Genomic DNA, 19,435 nt, shown 5'->3' on the forward strand with positions numbered 1-19,435 from the left:
ACTCTAGGTCCATCCACCTCACTACAAATAACTCAATTTCATTTCTTTTTATTGCTGCGTAATATTCCACCATATATATGTGCCACATCTTCTTTATCCATCCATCTGTTGATGGACACTTAGGTTGCTTCCATGTCCTGGCTATTGTAAATAGAGCTGCAATGAACATTGTGGTACATGACTTTTTTTGAATTATGGTTTTCTCAGGGTATATGCCCAGTAGTGGGATTGCTGGGTCATATGGTAGTTCTATTTGTAGTTTTTTAAGGAACCTCCATACTGTTCTCCATAGTGGCTGTATCAATTTACATTCTCACCAACAGTGCAAGGGGATTCCCTTTTCTCCACACCTTCTCCAGCATTTTTTGTTTGTAGATTTTTTGATCATGGCCATTCTGACCGGTGTAAGGTGATACCTCAGAATGGGAGAAAATATTTGCAAATGAAGCAACTGACAAAGGATTAATCTCCAAAATTTACAAGCAGCTCATGCAGCTCAATATCAAAAAAACAAACAACCCAATCCAAAAATGGGCAGAAGACCTAAATAGACATTTCTCCAAAGAAGATATACAGATTGACAACAAACACATGAACGAATGCTCAACATCATTAATCATTAGAGAAATGCAAATCAAAACTACAAAGCAAATTTTTGAAGTAATACAAACTCTGAAGAAAATACTCAATATAAACAAAATACGTGGCAACACTAAAACAAGCTATAAAAATTTTATAAGTGGTAGTTTGGCAAGACCTACATAACTTGCCTGCATGCAACCCAAGGTGAAGGACTGTAAAGCCTGTGGCATTATAAACACAGGCAAAAACACACACACACACACACACACACACACACACACACACACACACACACACACACACACATCTTCTATGTATTTAGGATCTCTGAGCTGTCTTCAACATGTACTCTCCTTTTTCTCTCCATTGCACTAACTCTATAATAAACCAGTTGTGTTTTCCCCCCCATCCTTCAAGGAGGCTAGATCAAAGAACTGGGCTACTTTATAATGCCACATCCCTTAGGTATCACGATTATAGAATCATTTAGTAAACTTCTCAGAAGCGAGGTGTTATACTGATACTTGGTAAGCAGGACCTCCCCGTCTTCCCTTCCCAACACATAATTCCAGCATAGCACTTAAGAGGTTATACATCAGTGCTGTCTCCTTGATACTCCTGCTGGAAATCTGCATATTTATAACATTTTAAATCAGATTATGTGAGTCTGTAATGTGAACCATGGATCTTTTTCTTTTTTATTTATATTTTAATTGAAGAATTGTTAATTTATAATGTTGTGTTAATTTCTAGTGTACAGCAAAATGATGTAGTTATACATATATGTATATATTCTTTTTCAGATTCTTTTCCATTATATGTTATTACAAGATATTGAGTATATTTCCCTGAGCTATACAGTAGGTCACTGTTGTTTACCTGTTTTATATATAGTAGTGTGTATCTGTTAATCCCAAACTCTCTGCTCTCCCTTCCCTCCGCTATCACCTTTGGTAACCATAAATTTGTTTCCTATGTCTGTGAGTTTATTTCTGCTTTGTAAATAAGTTCAATTGTATCATTTGTTCATAAAAACGTGAACCATGGATTTTAAGGAAGCAAAGCCATTGGCAGAAAAGCCGTTATAGACCATTACACTATCACAGGCAAGAAATGATGGTGGTTGGGATTAGAATGGATAGAGTGAAAACATAAAAAATAAATGAATTTGAGGGAAATTGTGGAATTAGCATGATTAGAAATTGATACTTGAAATTGAATGTGGAATGTGGATAGGTTTGGTGAGACAAGACAAAAATACTTATGTTTTATGTTTCTGCACTGAACTGTTGAAGAGAGGGTGGCATTTACTGAGACAGGAATTATTGGAGGGAGAATGATTTAAATGTGATACCAGGGCATGGTAATCATGGGGACCAAAAGTCTGCTTTCCACAGTGAGGCTCACGAAGATGAGGGTAGATTTAGAAAATAAAGACACAGTATTTCTTCTGGGTGGTGTGTTTAGAGTGATTTTTTTTTCTTTTTTATATTTTCACTATTTTCTATAGTGACCATATATTATTTTTACAGAAAAAAATTACCACACTTTTTATATCTTTTTAAAAATATGGCTTCAGGAGCAAAGAGGCAGAAAATTGCTAATATAAGCCTTTCTTCACAACAGTAAACATAATTTGTCATCTACGATTTCCTGCTTGTGAATTTTGGGGGCCTAAACCGTAATATAAAATTCAAAGTTTAGCGTTGTGAAAACACGTCACAGCCAACGCAACAGATGTTATATATCTGAACTTGAACTCAGAAGGTATTAGTGCTTAGGGAGGCACTAATCAGAGGGAGGCCCCAGAGGATTTAAACCCTATCACAGCCCTAAGACTTTGTGTATGTACGATCTCAAAGTCAATATAAGTAGTTCACGTTGAGTCCAATGTCACACTAAGGGACTAATAGCAAGAGAAGTTTTAGATGGCAGCTGCAGGCAAGGGCACTGGGTATGAGTGAGGGGAAGTAGCTGCTGCACCATTATGTCCCTGCCAACATTTACACTCCATATCATGACGGCTGAGAAGGACAACATTTTCCTCACTGATACATACAGGTATGCATTAGGCATAGAGGCGTACCATGCACACACCTGGTCCCTGCCAACAGACTCACACTAACTTAGCCTGTCAAGTGTTTACCAATCCCAGACATGATAAAATTAATAATAGACCTTCAAATGCATGAGTGGGATTTCATTCTTACCGAGTTAAATAGATTACAAAACTACTAATAATGCCTTGTCTTTAAGACACAGTTGTGACTAGACATATACCTAATATTCCCTAAATTCCCTTTCTTACTTGCTATTTTTGTTCACAGTTAAATCCATACTCAAACTTAGGAAATCTCTACCTGCGAGTTTATGAGGCTGATATCAATCATAGCAGTCTTTTCAGAAAATTTCCCGTTTTCTATTCCCTTGGTAAAGGAGGGAAGTTATGTAACAAAGTGTTCAAATAATACCCTAATTACCCCTATAGGGAGATGACAACACACCAACACAGAGAAGTTGTAGAAAAGTTTACGTCTGGGGTGAAAAGTGAGACTGAAAGAGTCAGTGGCTCGTGAAAGAAAGTGTAGGATTGTCAAAATCCAGACTTCACAGAAGTCTGACCATGTTTGCAAATTTATCATCTTGGTAATTGAGAGGAAACATCTCACTTTTGTAAAATATTTTGTGGAATACTTACTATTTGGTCCTTAAGGAAAAGTTTTTGCACCCCCTGTTATACAGCTAAATTCATACTGTGATTACTGACTTTCCTAAGAAAAAAAAAGAAAGAAAGAAAAGGAAAGAAAGACTGTATATCTATGTCTGTGTGTCTGTCTATCTCTCTGTCTATCCATCTATAACTATCTCCATCCATCCACAGGTCCTATGAATAGGGACTTAATGGCAGCTTTTATCTACTGCTCATTTACTTACTGCTCTTCACCAACTAAAATGATATAATTTAGTTAACAGTTATTTTAAAGATTCAGAAAGTAGCTGTTTCAGTTACTTAGCATAATATAAAGTTGCCCTGGCACCTTTTTTTTTTTTGAAGAAAAGACTCGAAGCTTTTTAAAAAATAATTCTCTCAAGATAGATTTCCAAGCATGAAAATGAAGCACCTTGTACTCTTTGCAACTACTGAAAGATAAGGGCACGATGACACCCACAGTCTTCATCAAACCACCTAAGAAAATCCATTAAAATTGTGCTGTTGAGAGGAAGGTTGAGGTAAGTATAACACTTTCTGGGATCTGAGTAAGACTAGGGGTAAAAGAGTCCGTTTGCAGTGACATGGATGGACCTAGAGATCGTCAAACTGAGTGAAGTAAGTCAGACAGAGAAAGACAAATACCATGTGATATCGCTTATATGTGGAATCTAGAAAAATGGTACAAATGAACTTATTTACAAAACAGAAATAGAGTCACAGATGTAAAAAACAAACTTATGGTTACCAGGAGGGAAAAGGGGGGAGGGATAAATTGGGAGATTGGGATTGACATATACACACTACTGTATATAAAATAGATAATTAATAAGGACCTACTGTATAGCACAGGGAACACTACTCAGCACTCTGTAACGACCGATATGGGAAAAGAATCTAAAAAAGAGTGGATACATGTATATGTATAACTGATTCACTTTGCTGTACAGCAGAAACTAACATAACCTTGTAACTCAACTATACTCCAATAAAAATTAAAACAAAACAAAAGAGGCCGAAAAAAGAACTTCAGAGTAAAGCTCTGTCTGGGCTGGAGATTTCACCCAACCAAGAAAAATGTTTCAAGTCCTTCTGTAGGACAATGTCCCATTCTTACATTCTTAATTTGTTATGTTATATCATGTTAATTTCATATTATAATTTAATGATTACAGTATATTAATTTATATTATATTATAAATATAATTCTTAATTTAAATTATTGTCTCAGTTGGATAGCATATATCTTCGAGGGTAGATTCTTTAAGAAAGTTTGGTGAATGACATTTTCTGAGCTTCTGCGTATTTAAGTATGTCATTTCCATTGCCTTCATTCATTAAAAAAAAAAAGTCATAACTTGACCCTATATAATAAAGTGGGCCACAACCTTTTTCTCTCAAAAAATCAAAAATCAGTAGATGTTACTCCATGGACTTCTGCAGAGAAGTAAGTATAAGGTTAGTCTGATTTTAGCATGTAAAATAAAAACCTGCATAAGTTTTCACTGTTTCCAAGTTTCTGCATGAATTGTTCTTTCCCAAGAAAGAACATTTGAGAAGAACTTATTGTGTTTGTCTTCCACATCTGAGATGTGACTTCTTAGTGTCAAATCTGTTCTTCTCTGCTGGCTTTGTGGATTTAATTTGCCTACTGCATTTTAAAATTTCATTATTTTCTCCATTATCCTTTTCTTCTCAGCATTTTTCCTAAAAGGTGATGGTTCTCAACTTAGGGCTTTCTAATTCCTTTTCATAATAACCATACCTTATATTCTACTGAGATCTCTATTCAATTTCCTTACAATCTTTTCTATTTCCCTTTTGAGTCTTCAACATGATTTTTTCTCTACTTTTCTTTAGAAAATTTTAAAGATTCATAATTGATTTTTTTTCAACACATTTTAATGGTGGGAGATTTACACAGAAAAGGTGTAATGTAAGTCACAAATGAGAGTCACACATGTGATTAAAATTTTCTAGTGGTCAGTAGTCATATGTAAAAAGTAAAAAGATATCATATTTTAGATTCCACATGATATCACTTATATGTGGAACCTAAAATATGACACAAATGAACCTATCTTTGAAACAGAGTCATGGACATAGAGAACAGTCTGGTGGTTGCCAAGGGGGAGGGGTTTGAGGAAGGGATGGAGTGGGAGTTTGGGGTTAGCAGATGTAAGCTATTATATATAGAATGGATAAACAACAAGGTTCTACTGTATAGCACAGGGGACTATATTCAATATCCTGTGATAAACCATAATGAAAAAGAATATAAAAAATGCATATAATATCTATAACTGAATGACTTTGCTGTATAGCAGAAATTAACAAGACATTGTAAATCAACTATACTTGAATAAAAAATAAAATTAAAAGTAAAAAGAGAAGCACATAAAATTAATATCATATTGTATTCAACCCCAGTACAGCCAAAATGTTAACATTTCATTATGAAAGCAGTCTTTTTTTGTTTGTGTGCTGTGAATTCAAAATCTGGTGTTTATACTACACTTGGCAGAACATCTCAAAGTGGACTAATCACATTTCAAGTGATTAATAGTCATACAGGGCTAGGAGCCGTCATACTGGACAATGCAGATCTAGATTTTTATGTTATCATCATACTTGAAGAAAAAATGTTTCATAAAAAAAATAATTAATGTAAGAGACAATCATAAATCACTTTCTCTTACCTACACAAATCTTCTTTGATTTGAAGAGAGATCAATTCCTTAGGAATATGAAAAGAAAGTATGCTCTCTGACATCTGCTCCCGGATTCGCATCCACTTATTGTCAGATGTGGGAAATCTATATAATTTACACACTGGGTTCTTTAACACTGGAAAAGGTGAAAAACATAAAGTTAATAGTTAAATTATAAAGATATGCACTTTAGATAAAGATCAATTAACAAAATCATTAATCAGGCTACCATTCTAATACTTGATCAAAATTTTTTATCATAATCTGTAGTGCCACTGTGTTTCTAAGAATTTTCTCCTTATATCTATTTTTTTCAGTAGCTTCTTGGATATAGTCTTTATTAAATTAAAAAGTGATACAACAAATTCCAATTCATAAATGTGGCTACTGTGGTTCTCTGACATACCACCTATTAATTCTTTTTCCTTCTAAAAATTTTCTTAAAGTATATGTATTTATAAATATAGATGAAAATATATGGATTTATACACCATACATGCTTTGAAAAAATACATTTCTGGATTTCTTCCAATCACTCTTAGTCAACTTTACCCACTTATATAGTAGGTGACAACTGATATGTTATATTAGAGGTTTCAAATGACCCTACTACCAAAAGTGACTTTTTTCTTAAATGTCAGAAAGGTTCATTCCTTGGCTTAAGATCTATTACAATTCAAATATTATTCATACTTTAGTGTCAATAAGTCAATAACACTTTCCCAAAACCATATATTATCAGAAGCAAGACAGGGAGACTATGAACAAGCTGAATATTTGGGATGGGTGACAGTGATTAGGGGAGAAATAACATGGTCATGTCATCAAGGATTTTAAAAGATTTAAAGAAAAAGTGTAGGGCTAGATATTAAGATAATACTTGATACATTTTTTGTGAGGCCAGCATCCCTACCACACTACCAAGCCCCATATTTCAGGGCAGGATTTTATTTCCATTGCTGTTGGATAAAGAATATAAGAGAGATATATCAAAGCTTAATGGACAACAAAATGTCAGGTGAATCACCAGTCAAGTATCTATGGTTATTTGGCTCCAGTTTACCAATGAAGCTAATTAAAAAGAGAATTTGATATTGAAGTGGATGCAAGACTTTAAATAACGCCCAGCCTGTTATGTGGCCCAAGTCTCTTCAACATATGGAGTAAAATACCTTTCTCATTTTAGGGTTTTATAAGGCTGTGTCTCATTCATTACTTGGAAATATAAATATATTTCTGAGCATTAAAATGAGGAACTATTCATCCATTCTGCAACTATCATTCTCAGAGGTCCAGTTTGACAATTATCACTATCAGAATTGATACTAAATAGGAAACCTTTATTTCAAACATCTCATTCTTTAACGACCAGATTCAAAGCTCCCGGCACACTTATCTACCCCTTACAAGAATTAGCTAGAATGTTCACTTGTTAAAAGCATCAATAGAAGCAAGAAGATGATAGAATATTTCCAGGATGTTGAGAGACAATATTTTAAATCTAAAGCTGTATGTCTAAAGGATTATGTTTTTGCCATAAACATGACCTTTAAGTTTTATCAATTAGATTATACCACAGATCCATATATAAGGCTAATTATACTTATTTTCTTTCTCTTTTTAATGAGGTATAAAGGTATAATTGACATATAACATTATATTAGTTCCAGGTATAGAATGTAATGATTCAATATCATTTGTATATTTGTATATATTGTGAAATGATTACCATAATAAGTCTTGTTAACATCTGTCACCATACATTGTCACAAACTTTTTCTTGTGATGAGAACTTTAAAAATCTCTCTTAGGAACTTTCAAATATGCAATACAATATTACTAACTACAGTCACCAAGCTGTACATTACATCCCCCTTTCTTATTTATTTTATAATTGAAAATTTATACCTTGTGACACCCTTCACCTGTTCCACCCACCTCCATCCCCTGTCTTGGGCAACCACCAATTAGTTCTCTATATCTATGAGTTCGTTTTTTTATTTGTTACGTTTTATTTTGTTTTTGCTTTTAGATTCTACATATAAGTGAGTTCATACAGTATCTGTCTTTCTCTGTCTGGTATTTCACTTATCATAATGCCCTCAAGGTTCTTCCATGTTGTCACAAATGGCAAGATTTCATTCTTTTTTATGGCTGAATAATATTCCGTGTGTGTGTGTGTGTGTGTGTGTGTGTGTGTGTGTATCACATTTTCTTTATCCATTCGTCAGTGGAAACTTAGGGTGTTTCCACGTCTTGGCTATTGAAAATAATACCGCAATGAACACTGGGATGCATATATCTTTTTGAATTAGTGTTTTCATTTTCTTTGGATAAATACCCAGAAGTGGAATTGCTGGATCATATGGTAGTTCTAGTTTTAGTTTTTGGAGGAATCTCCATATTGTTTTCCATAGTGGCTGCACCAATTTACATTCCCACCAACAGTGCATGAGGGTTCCCTTTTCTCCACTTCCTTGACAACAACACTTGTTATTTCTTATTTTTGATATCCATTCTAACAGATGTGAGGTGATATTGTGGTTTTGATTTGCATTTCCCTCATGATTAGTGATGTTGAGTAACTTTTCATGCACCTGTTGGACATCTGTGTGTATTCTTTGTAAAAATGTCTATTCAGATCCTCTGCCCATTTTTAATCAGAATTTTTTTTTTTGCTGTTACTGAGTTTTATGAGTTCTCTATATATTTTGGATATTAGCCCTTATCAGATGTATTTTCTTTTATATGAAATACAGAAACTTACAGCCAATGAAAGAAACTATGATATTTCATTCATCTTTAAAGTGACAATGTTTTAAAGATGTAAGAATTTTACTATAACCTCTATTGCCCTATCTCTAGAGGTGGAGAAGAAAAACAATGTATGTACAGAATTCAATATATTGTAAGTCAGGTTAAACCATTTATGGGATCTCAGGAATTCTAATGTAGCTAATATGATCAGGAATACAAATGCATCCTTTTATAGTAAGACAGAAACGGTCTCCGTTTCTTTTTTTTCTGTGAAATGTCCACATTTTTCCTTAATAACCTAAGTAAATATTCAATTACTTGGGTTATCTATACTTAGTATATGCACTGCTTTTTAACCTCTGCTTTTTTTTTTTTTTTTTGCAGGATTACACAGAATCTTTGTATCTCCCAAACCACGGTTAAAAACCCTTCGATTGGGCTTCCCTGGTGGCGCAGTGGTTAGGAGTCCGCCTGCCGATGCAGGGGACACAGGTTCGTGCCCCGGTCCGGGAAGATCTTACATGCCGCGGAGCGGCTGGGCCCGTGAGCCAAAATTTGTATTTTTAATTAAGTTGAAAAATATGATATTCTTTATTTTATCTGTTATCACAAAACTAGTCCTTCAACTTTTGATTTTACTGTTTTCATTTTACTGCTTTTCAGTGTATTTTAAATATAAATCTTTGTTGAAATAGAGTGGTAGAAATCAAGGACAGTGTGATTAATGAGCTCCAGAACTATCCTCCGACCACCCGAGACACAACATCCAGGACCCTGTGCGAATGCTGCTGTTTTTTTAAGGAAAGCACTTGGGGCAAATAATAAAAAAATCAGGCCACATGATCTAGCCCCCCAAAAATTCCCAATAATGTCTCCTATCTAACTTTCATGCTATAGGTTCTAACCTTTTGAAACTCATAGATCTCTAAACATTAGTATTTAACTGCACGTAGCTATTAGAATCTCAATGTAGACATAGTGGAATCCATTTTACAACCAAGTCTCATCCAGTAGCATTGCTTATTGAATACCTACTACGTATAAAGCAAGAATACTTACTGTTTCTCAAAATGCCATATAATGGAATATGACTTAGAAAATTAAAAATATATATATGGCCTGACTTTTAATTACCATGAAGTTTGTTCCAACGGCTACAAACAGACCAGATAAGATGTTCTCAACTCAAAATTTTGCTGGGTTCATAGTGAGGAGATTTCTGCCATCCTCATATAAAAGAAAGGCAAGGTATTCATGTATCAAATATTGAACAGTGGGCCATAAATGATGAACGCTTTTGTCATTTTTTAAAAATTTATTTATTTTTGCTGTGTTGGGTCTTCATTTCTGTGCGAGGGCTATCTCTAGCTGTGGCAAGCGGGGGCCACTCTTCATCACGGTGCGCGGGCCTCTCACTATCGCGGCCTCTCTTGTTGCAGAGCACAGGCTCCAGATGCGCAGGCTCAGTAGTTGTGGCTCACGGGCCTAGTTGCTCCACAGCATGTGGGATCCTCCCAGACCAGGGCTCGAAGCCGTGTCCCCTGCATTAGCAGGCAGATTCTCAACCACTGCGCCACCAGGGAAGCCCGCTTTTGTCATTTTATAAATGCTTCTCCCCTATAGCAGAGATATAGTTTCAACAATTCTGCACACACACTCCAGCTGTGTAAATGAGCCCATCACTTTCAGCTCTGGCTTTCCACTGATGTCAAGTATTTCTTCATGTAGGAGATGTATTTCTGACCATACAATAGGCTCAACTCAGCAAAAACAACTATCTAACTTATCTATTATAAGTTCTTTTTAAAGAGAGCCCTGTGTGTATTATCTTCATTTTTTTTCACTGCTTTTGCCAAAACAATTGCTAAAAATATCACGTGACAGATTCTACCAAGGGAAAAGTAGTGAAGAGATTTTGGACACCACCACAGTCTTAATTATGACTTAATAAGGATAAAGTTCTAAGATGGTCCAGATATGAATACATTCCCACTGAGATCCACCCTCTAAGGTGAACACAGGGACAGAAAGTAAACGACAGATTTTTTTTCTCCTAAAATTGCAACACAACTCAAATTTCCATATCATTTATTCCAGACACTGTAAAAGGTCTTTTTAATACGGTAGCACACCACCTGCTTTTCCAGCAATTGTGAAAGCCAAGTGCTCCAGTTCTGAACTATCAAGGTAAAGATGCCAAGGAAATGTTCAACAAAGCCAAAACATAGACAACACATTAAACAAGGATGGCTGTTCAAGCAACCTGGGGCAGAAAAGATAAACCAGAGTGATATCGTAGGGATGATCTTCTCTTTTCTGTGTCTGTGTTGGGGACATCAGTGGATTAGACAAGGAGTTTTGGAAATATGGATTCAGGGTTGAGGGGATCATCAGAATGCCAGACAATGAAGATTGTCTTTAACACAGTTCTCCAGAATAAGCTCATCTGTGATTATCTTCATGCAATTTCTTGCTTTCAGGAGGTGGTATATGTCACGTATTTAAATGGAATCTGACTTCATTGGCTTCAAGCTTTACAAAATCATTATTTTAATGTACTGTAGATTCTTGTAGAGAATCTATTCATTCTATAGCTTTTAATTATGCAGTTGTTTAATAGTTTCATCATTCAGCCGAATGTACATGCACTGCCCATTCTCCAAATGCTACATTACGCTTAGTAAAGATAAGTCTGTGTAAGCCAATTAGATAATGACATTCTCGCATTTGTAGTTGAAAATACCTTAGATTTAGATACATACATCTTAAATGTAGATTGGCTCTTTTTAAGATTAGATGAGAACTAAAAATCCTAAATAGAAATCACTAAAAGACTATCCTAAGCAAGGCTTAGAAAAGAGAAAGTAAGAAAGCATGACAGGAGCTCAGAAAACACAGCAAAGAAAGATCTCTTTTAAAATAATAAAGATGAAACGAACTATTAAAAACTAAATTCCCCCAGAATTTTAAATTACTTTTCTTTAGTTGTGTTATAAAATCTAAATTATGTTATTGTTTGTGCTGTTTTTAAAGGAACAACAAATAAGAATAGAAATAGTATATAAGCTGAGTCAGACAAAGTGCTGTTCCCTAGTCTAGCCAAACCCACAAGCTCTTGGCCTTCCATCTTCAATTAAAGGCCAAGAACAAGAAAAACTATTACAGATGCAGAATAAAACATAAAGATAATATCTGTGGGGATTTAGTCTCCAACTGGTGAAAACTGGCGAGTTCAATGTGTAGAATTTGGAGCTTTGGTTTTGGGTGGTCAGAAAAGAGATCTGCTTCATTCACTCTAGTTTGAATGATTTTCCCTGTTCATTCTAATTCAGTCATTAAAGTAAAGGACAGATCTACAAAAGTGTCCTTTTCTGGTTCATATTTCATGCTGAGCAGCCTGGAATGACCTGCGGTTCATGGAACTCAAGTTGTTTCTTGCCAATTTGCCTCTGTTCAAGGTATTCCCTGCACCTCAAAGGAACGCTCCTTTTTCCTGGCTACACATAATCATCCTATAAACTCAGCTCAGCAAGCACCTCCTCCAGGAAGCCCTTCTTGACTTCCCTCTGCTCCCTCCCTACAGTTGTTTCTCTTTTGTACTCCCCATCCCCATCTCTATCATGGTTCTTATCAGTTGTGCTATAATTGTCTGTTTACTGCTCTGTGTCCCCCATTAGAATGTAAACTTGTGAAGGCCATGACTGTACAGTTTTCTTTGTCCTCATGTTATCTCCTGTACCTAGCACAGTGCCCAGTATATGCAAACATTCCACAGAAATGAGCTTAAACCTTACACCTCAGATGTTTCTCATCATTACTTTCCCTAATAGGTGAAGAGTTAGGGCCCTGACAACTGTGTAAATTGAGAGGGGAAAATGCAAGAGGGAAGGACATAACTAAAAACCTCTCTTCAAGAGAGAGCACAGGCATCAGAATAAAAGAAGGAAAACCACAGCCGAGAGAAAGCCCTGCTCACATTTGTCCACAAAATGTTAACCTTTTGACTATATCCTCTTCTTGCCTTTTGCCTTTACTTTTCTTCTAGTTTACCTAAGATGGGCAGTGGAGGGGGTAATAAACTTACAACAGGAAGACAGCTGAAGTATTTAAAGGTGTCTAAGAGATGATTTCTTTGATTACTAGGCAGTGAAATTCACTCTTCCATTGAAGCTACTTAACACCATAAATATGTTAATACACGGTAATGAAAACATGAAAATTCCAAAAGAGCAAGGTTAATGGTGTGAACTGAGAATGCCACCTTCCATATTAGTAAACAAAAGATGTTGTAGCCATCCAGTCATCACATTACAGCCTCCCAGATGGAGAACCCCGAGGGAACTTGGGATGGAAGCAAAGAATTCCTGCCATCTAGCTGTCAACTGCTATAGCCACCCTGCTGGCACACCCTGAGGAGACTCAGGATAAGAAAATGCAGGATACTGGCCCCAGATAGCTGAGATGCACATCAAAGGAACGATCTCAACGAGCCCAGACTTTGCATCTTCCCATACATAGAAAAGTGCTAATTTCATTAGCTTGAGATGTCTGGTTTTCTCTAATTACCAATAATCTGTTGATGTTCCGACTACCTGCTCTTTGTTGCAAAAACTCCTATATATCTTGGCTCCGGCCTCGCCTCTTTGGAGCAGTTCCTCAGAGTGATCTGAGAGTCCTACCTCCGGGGGCTTGAAGTCCTAAGAATATCCGCCAAATAAAACATAACTCTCGACTTTTAGGTTGTGTGTGTGTGTTTGTTTGTTTTTTCAGTAGACAATGGACTCCATTGGATTTGTTATAACAGCAAAGGGCAAAGAAATCTGGTGAGTAAGTAAGTACAAAGGATAAAGGGCCAATGTTATAAGCCAAGATGGTCCCATATTTTACACATCATGGAGTTATAAATACAAGGGCAAAATCTATTTAAACTAGTATGGAGAAAACACAACAGAGATAGCTTTGTTAGCATAAATTGATATGATCTAAGATTTGACAAGGTAGTTGAATGAAAAGAAAAAACGGGGAAAATGGGATTTGTTTTTTGGCTGGAATTCCTCAGGACTCAAAATGAATATAGAGGGAACTATTTTTCAATGTCTCTCAGAATATCTGCTAAAATATTCTGTCATGCCTTGCTTTACATGAGGTGGTAGTGAGGAGAATGTCACCCAATATTCATTTCAACTGTGTGGTATTGTGAAAGGCAGTTAAAGTCTACGGCGCCATAGGAGGCAGGAAAAAACTTAAAATGAGAATTTCATAGTAATTTTTAGGGAGAGTAATAAATTCTTTCATTTCAAACCTAAATGATTCAATTTGAACATCTTTCTCACGGAGAGAAGAATAACAGTGCAGTTTTCTGTTACCTGAAGCGTCAATTCAAACGATAAGATATACCCATTATTAGTCATTTGACAAATATTTACTGAGTGCCTATTGTATTCTGGCCCTGGAGACACAGAAATAAATAAGCAACGTTTCTTCTTAAATAGCACACAATTAGGCATCTTCCGTATGGCAATAGTAGTAGATGGCTTAATCCTATTGGGGGAAAAAGAATCAAAGATATAGTGGACTATTTCGAGAAAAATTGCGATTTATCTGTGAGGCAAGAAGAAAAACACCAATAAATTCTCCAAACAGGAGGGAAATTGCCTGTGTTTAGGGCAGAAAGCAGAGTAGTCCCCACATTGTGGCTTAGATTCTAACTTACACAGTCATGGAAATCATCGTTGTCAGATACACCCTCTGTGAGGGCAATGGACACACACACTTTAATGTAAAGCATGAAAGTCGTCTTTAAAAACTATCAAGGATAATTTCATGACTCAAGCAGTATGGAATTCAACCAAGAAAGATGCTGTATCAGATCGAATGCTTGCTGACAGGGGGAAACTCACTTGAAATGTGAAGATAATAGGAAACTTGGTGACAGGGCCCATTGGCTCCTCAGATTGGGCATAATAATATCAAAGTCCATGGACTGAAGTATTCTGTAGCATTATACTTTTACAAGGAAAATTGGTAGATTCAGGAAATCTAGAGAGAATTGTCTCCTTGACAAAAATGTTTAAAAAGCTCATCTGTGGTCAGGCTTATTAAAAATAAATAACTCCTGAGAAAGACAACTGTAAGTGACAAAGAATAGATATGTGACTCCACGTGAGACTGATGAAAATGAATACTTTCATGAAGTATTTCTAAAACGAAGGAAGACATAGCAAAAGCTAAACTATGCTCTACAGACTTCAGACATTGAGAGCCAAAAAGGAAATCAAAGACTGTCCAGGTCAATTTGCTCATTGCAAAAGAATTGATGTCCAAAGAGGCTGACTTGTCTGGCAGGGTCACACTGCTGGTTAGCAAATTTAGGCTGTGACACCAGTTCTTCAGAAGAGTCTGTCCAGTGCTCTGATATTAAGACCACCAGAGCACATTTGTTCTTGTTCTGCTGTAGGCAAGGCACCTCAGTTGATGAGACTTAGTAGGACACCCAACTCCGTGACCAGATAAGAGACTCTGCTGTCTACACTTCCCTCTGTTCAAAAATAACTTCCCCTACCCCCATCCCCCAAACAATACCTCAACAACAAACAGTGCTAAGTGCTTTCACTACCATTTGCTTAAATGAATAAACAAATAATTAAATGGGTAAATCTGTTATTTTAACAACTTTATTTGATGAACTACAGAATTAAAAAATTAAGCAAAATGAGAACCTCACAATTCTAATACTGTACCTTCTAGTGCGTTTCCTGTTTCAAAGAATATAAAAGCCAACAGCTGAAAGGAATTTGTTTTCTCCTATAACTAAGGTACTTATATACCTTTTTTAAGGAATTGTAAATTCTGCCCCCTCTCCTTTTTCTCATCTCTTTCTCCTCCTGCCCTCAACTCCCCAGGCTCCCAACATACACATTCAACTTGAGAGGCAAACAGGGCATGAAAAAGGTGAGGTCTGAGGGGGAAGAGCTTTTTCTTTGTAGTCTCACAATAGATAAGTGAATTTCCCAACTCATGCATTAAACCTCTAGAGATATAAATAGAATAGTGAGGACCAGCTATGAGCTATGACATCCTTTTGCACTGACTCAGGAAGAACTTCATCACTCACTTGAGACTGGCAAGTGCCACATAATACATGAATACAGAGACTTGAGAAGAATGTCAATAACTCCCTTCACCTGAAGATTTTGAAAAACTACCAGAGGGGAATATAGTGGATTAATTCCAAGGTTGCTGAGTTTAGACAAATAAATAGAAAAAAAGACCAAGGTACACACAAACCAAAGTCATAGGCGCATAGTCTAGCTACATATGCTATATGTGCACAACACACTTAGATTTGGAACAGAAACATTTCATATAGAGCACTTAGTTGTACTTTAAAATAACTTTTTTTAAAAAATCTAGCTTTTATAACATTTGACTGTCATTTAGCCTTGTCTTTCACTGATATAAGAAGGCTCATAGAAAATACTGGTGGCAAATATATTCCAGGCACTTCCGGATTGCCTGGACTAGGGACATTGAGAAATATCATCAGACCTAAGTGGAGAATCACCACCAAAACTGTCACCTCCAGGAAAAGGGAAAAGCAGTAATCAATCATCTTTCACTCCACTGAGTATATTTAAATTGCAGAGTGCAGCTGCTTCCATTACTTCCATATCACTTTTTGTCATATTACGGTTCATATCTTAGGAATTGTACCCTAGTAATTTGGAAGAGTTAGTACGCTTCAAAGACTCATGCCTTGCAGATTTTATGGCACAAGAATTAGGAGGTGCAGATTTACTTTTCACTACGTTCCCTTTGTCTCTTCTTCCTTAGGTGATATATTTTCTTACTCCGGGAGCCATTTTTCTCTTTCTCTTTGAAATTTATATTAAACCAATCAGTTTTTTAAAATGGCATTTCTCTTTGTGGGCATAAAAAAATTACAAGGTTCACATGAGTGAATCACTTAAAAAGTGTCTTATAATTACAGTGTAGATGATTCTGATGATAATTTGATTCACTCAAACTGCATTTAACATGAATGTAGTATCTCCCACATTCAATTTTATTTCTCAAAATTGACATCTGGTAAATTAAATAGATTATCTGGGTATATTGAAATAAAGGAATAAAGGTTTGGTCAACTTTCAGGTGAAAAAAATATATGTGAGGAAGACCTTTGAGGTTACATTAGTTATTTTATCCACACGGATAACTGATCAAGTACTTTATGGTACATGGCTGGTCTAGCCGTCCAGGTAGCCCCTTCACTGTTTAATGCATGTCCCTCCTGGCATTACATCCTTAATAAAAATTTTTAAAAAACACGTCACTTGGTCATAGGTTGAGAAGCAGCTGCTTTTCTTTGGTTTAATCCTTCATTCTAATAAGTACCTTTAATGGGTGTTTTATTGCTATATTTTATTTTGAGTTCTTTGAGTCAAAAGGTTGCCTGTCTTTCTCCATCCCTGATTATTAGTGGCTTCCTGCAGGGGAAAATTGCTAATAGTTTAGGGGTTATGTATTAGTAAGCCTTTGAAGTTTGTATCACTCATTAATCTGATTATCATGCTATCCATGTCACTGTTGAAATGTACAACATAGAAGGCTAGAAAAATATTAAGGTTTATTCTATTGTTACACCAACTTTTTAATTAATGGCTTTTTAGTAATAGCATGACCTGGTAATTAAGAGCAAAGGCCTTGGGATTAAAACTGGATTTAAATTCTGGACCTGCTATTCACTAGGTAGTGACCTTGAGCAATTTCCTCACCTGTAAAATGGAGATAATAATACTGCCTTCTTCATAGCACACATCAGAAAGCAAGGTAAGGCAAGGCATATGAGTGGCATCTCGCCTGCCACTTATTTGCCATTATCACCACTACTGGTAACATAATTTATGTTATCATTCAAAAATCAGTTCCATAATTTATAGATACATATTATCACATATTTTGTAATTTTACCAGATGTCTCAAAGTCATCATTTATCACATTGTTTAGTTCCTTGTTGAAATTCAAATATATTACTATAAGTAACACTACACACACACACACACACACACACACACACATATGTGTACACACACACTCAGGAATGTACAAATGTGTATATGAATTTTTCCTACTGAATCCATATACATACTGTTTTAACAACTTCATTAAAAGTAATAAACTAAAACTCAAACTAATTAAGAGCTTGACATTTCTAATACTCCCTCTTCTAATATCTCATTTCAGATGATACAAAATCCAAAGCTGAAAGGAATTTGTTTTGCCATATAGCCAAGCTATATACATGTATTTATATATATTATATCTCTTTCTTACAGACTTGTCAAGTCTAACACCACTCTGCTGACTCCACTCCCAAGATTACCAATATTTAATAAGTGTCTACAATGGTTCTGTAAGAATGCTGCTCAGATTCAGTATTGAGTTCACAGAAAAGTAAAATGTATGTTCATATGAAATGAATGTAAGTTTCCAAAAGGGAGGTACATACCTGCGTTCAAAAAAGGTAGGTTATCTTTTCTGCTCACAGTTTCTGGGGCTGTACATTCACATACCAGTGCACACTAAGAAGGAATAAAAGAAAACATATTTGAAAATGATCAAATAAGAAATGAGATTCTTTTTTTATTTGCAAAACATGAGGCCATGCACACGGTTCCAAAACGTTCTGAACAAACATTGTTGTAAAACTATTTTTAGCTTTATCTTTACAATGAACCTTGTTTAACTTGTGATTACTTACTTCCATTTATATATAATATGATTATATTGTACAATTATAGACTACATTTCAGTTCCAGTTAAAGACTACTTAGGAAACAAAGTTTGTACTTTCTTTGTGGAAACGGATTATCCGCATGCTAAAGATAGGTTCCTCCTATAGCAAATCACCTATGACAAGCTGAATGGCTTTGTATTTCTGTTGCCCGGGTTGATTTTCGATCAATAAAAAGCAAATTATCTTCTGGCTTTTAAGTAAAGGCAACTTTAAATAAAAAATAAAATATGTTACAGCATCTAATTTCATAAGGCAAAAAGAGATGTTTGTTTCTGGCAAAACGATGCAAACACTTGCTTATAAAGTATAAGGATACTTTATAAATAAGCTGATGTCTGATTTATGAATAAGCAATTTATAAATAAGTGGATCCAGAGATCACAGATCTATTAATCCATGATAATTAGATTCAGCTCATGATCCTTTACAGAACCAACACTTCTCTGGACAGAAGGAGAGAAGAGAGACACAGAGAGCACGTTGCCATGTTCCTAACGAGTGAACCATGGGTGGGAGATACTATCTCAGATAAGCCATCCCTAAGCATGGGACTCTGCTTCAACCTCCTATGAAACTGTAACTAACAGAGGAAGCAAAACTTTTTTGGCTCCAGAGAGGCTGATAAGAAACCTATATTCACAAAGACAGAGACCAGTAATTATTTCTTTAGATGACTTTCCTTTAATCTCTAGCAACCGCCCCCCCGCCCGCCCCAGAGAAGAAAAAGGAGGGCTGGGAGAAGGAGGAAAGTAAATTTTTAGAGCAAATATATCAGACATAAACAAATAAATGCAAACAAAAACAAAACAAACAGACAAAACCCCAGAAAGTTCTCTCGGTGAAGAGTTCTAAGGGAAACAGCCATCCTTCTGTAGCAA

At 35.8% G+C, this 19,435-nt stretch overlaps 1 protein-coding gene across 12 annotated transcripts in view; it reads right to left on the reverse strand.

Annotated features, from left to right (window-relative positions):
• Positions 1-19,435, reverse strand: part of INPP4B (inositol polyphosphate-4-phosphatase type II B) — a 725,833-nt gene that overhangs the window by 185,544 nt on the left and 520,854 nt on the right. For all 12 annotated transcript variants that reach the window (XM_004263595.3, XM_049709522.1, XM_033402505.2 and 9 more), the window contains 2 exons: positions 18,270-18,342; positions 5,992-6,139 (listed from right to left, as the gene is read on the reverse strand). In XM_004263595.3, coding sequence (XP_004263643.1) covers positions 5,992-6,139; positions 18,270-18,342 — 221 coding nt within the window. The remainder of the gene's footprint in view (positions 1-5,991; positions 6,140-18,269; positions 18,343-19,435) is intronic.

This window comes from Orcinus orca, chromosome 4 (genome assembly GCF_937001465.1).
Source record: "Orcinus orca chromosome 4, mOrcOrc1.1, whole genome shotgun sequence".
NCBI lineage: Eukaryota > Metazoa > Chordata > Mammalia > Artiodactyla > Delphinidae > Orcinus > Orcinus orca.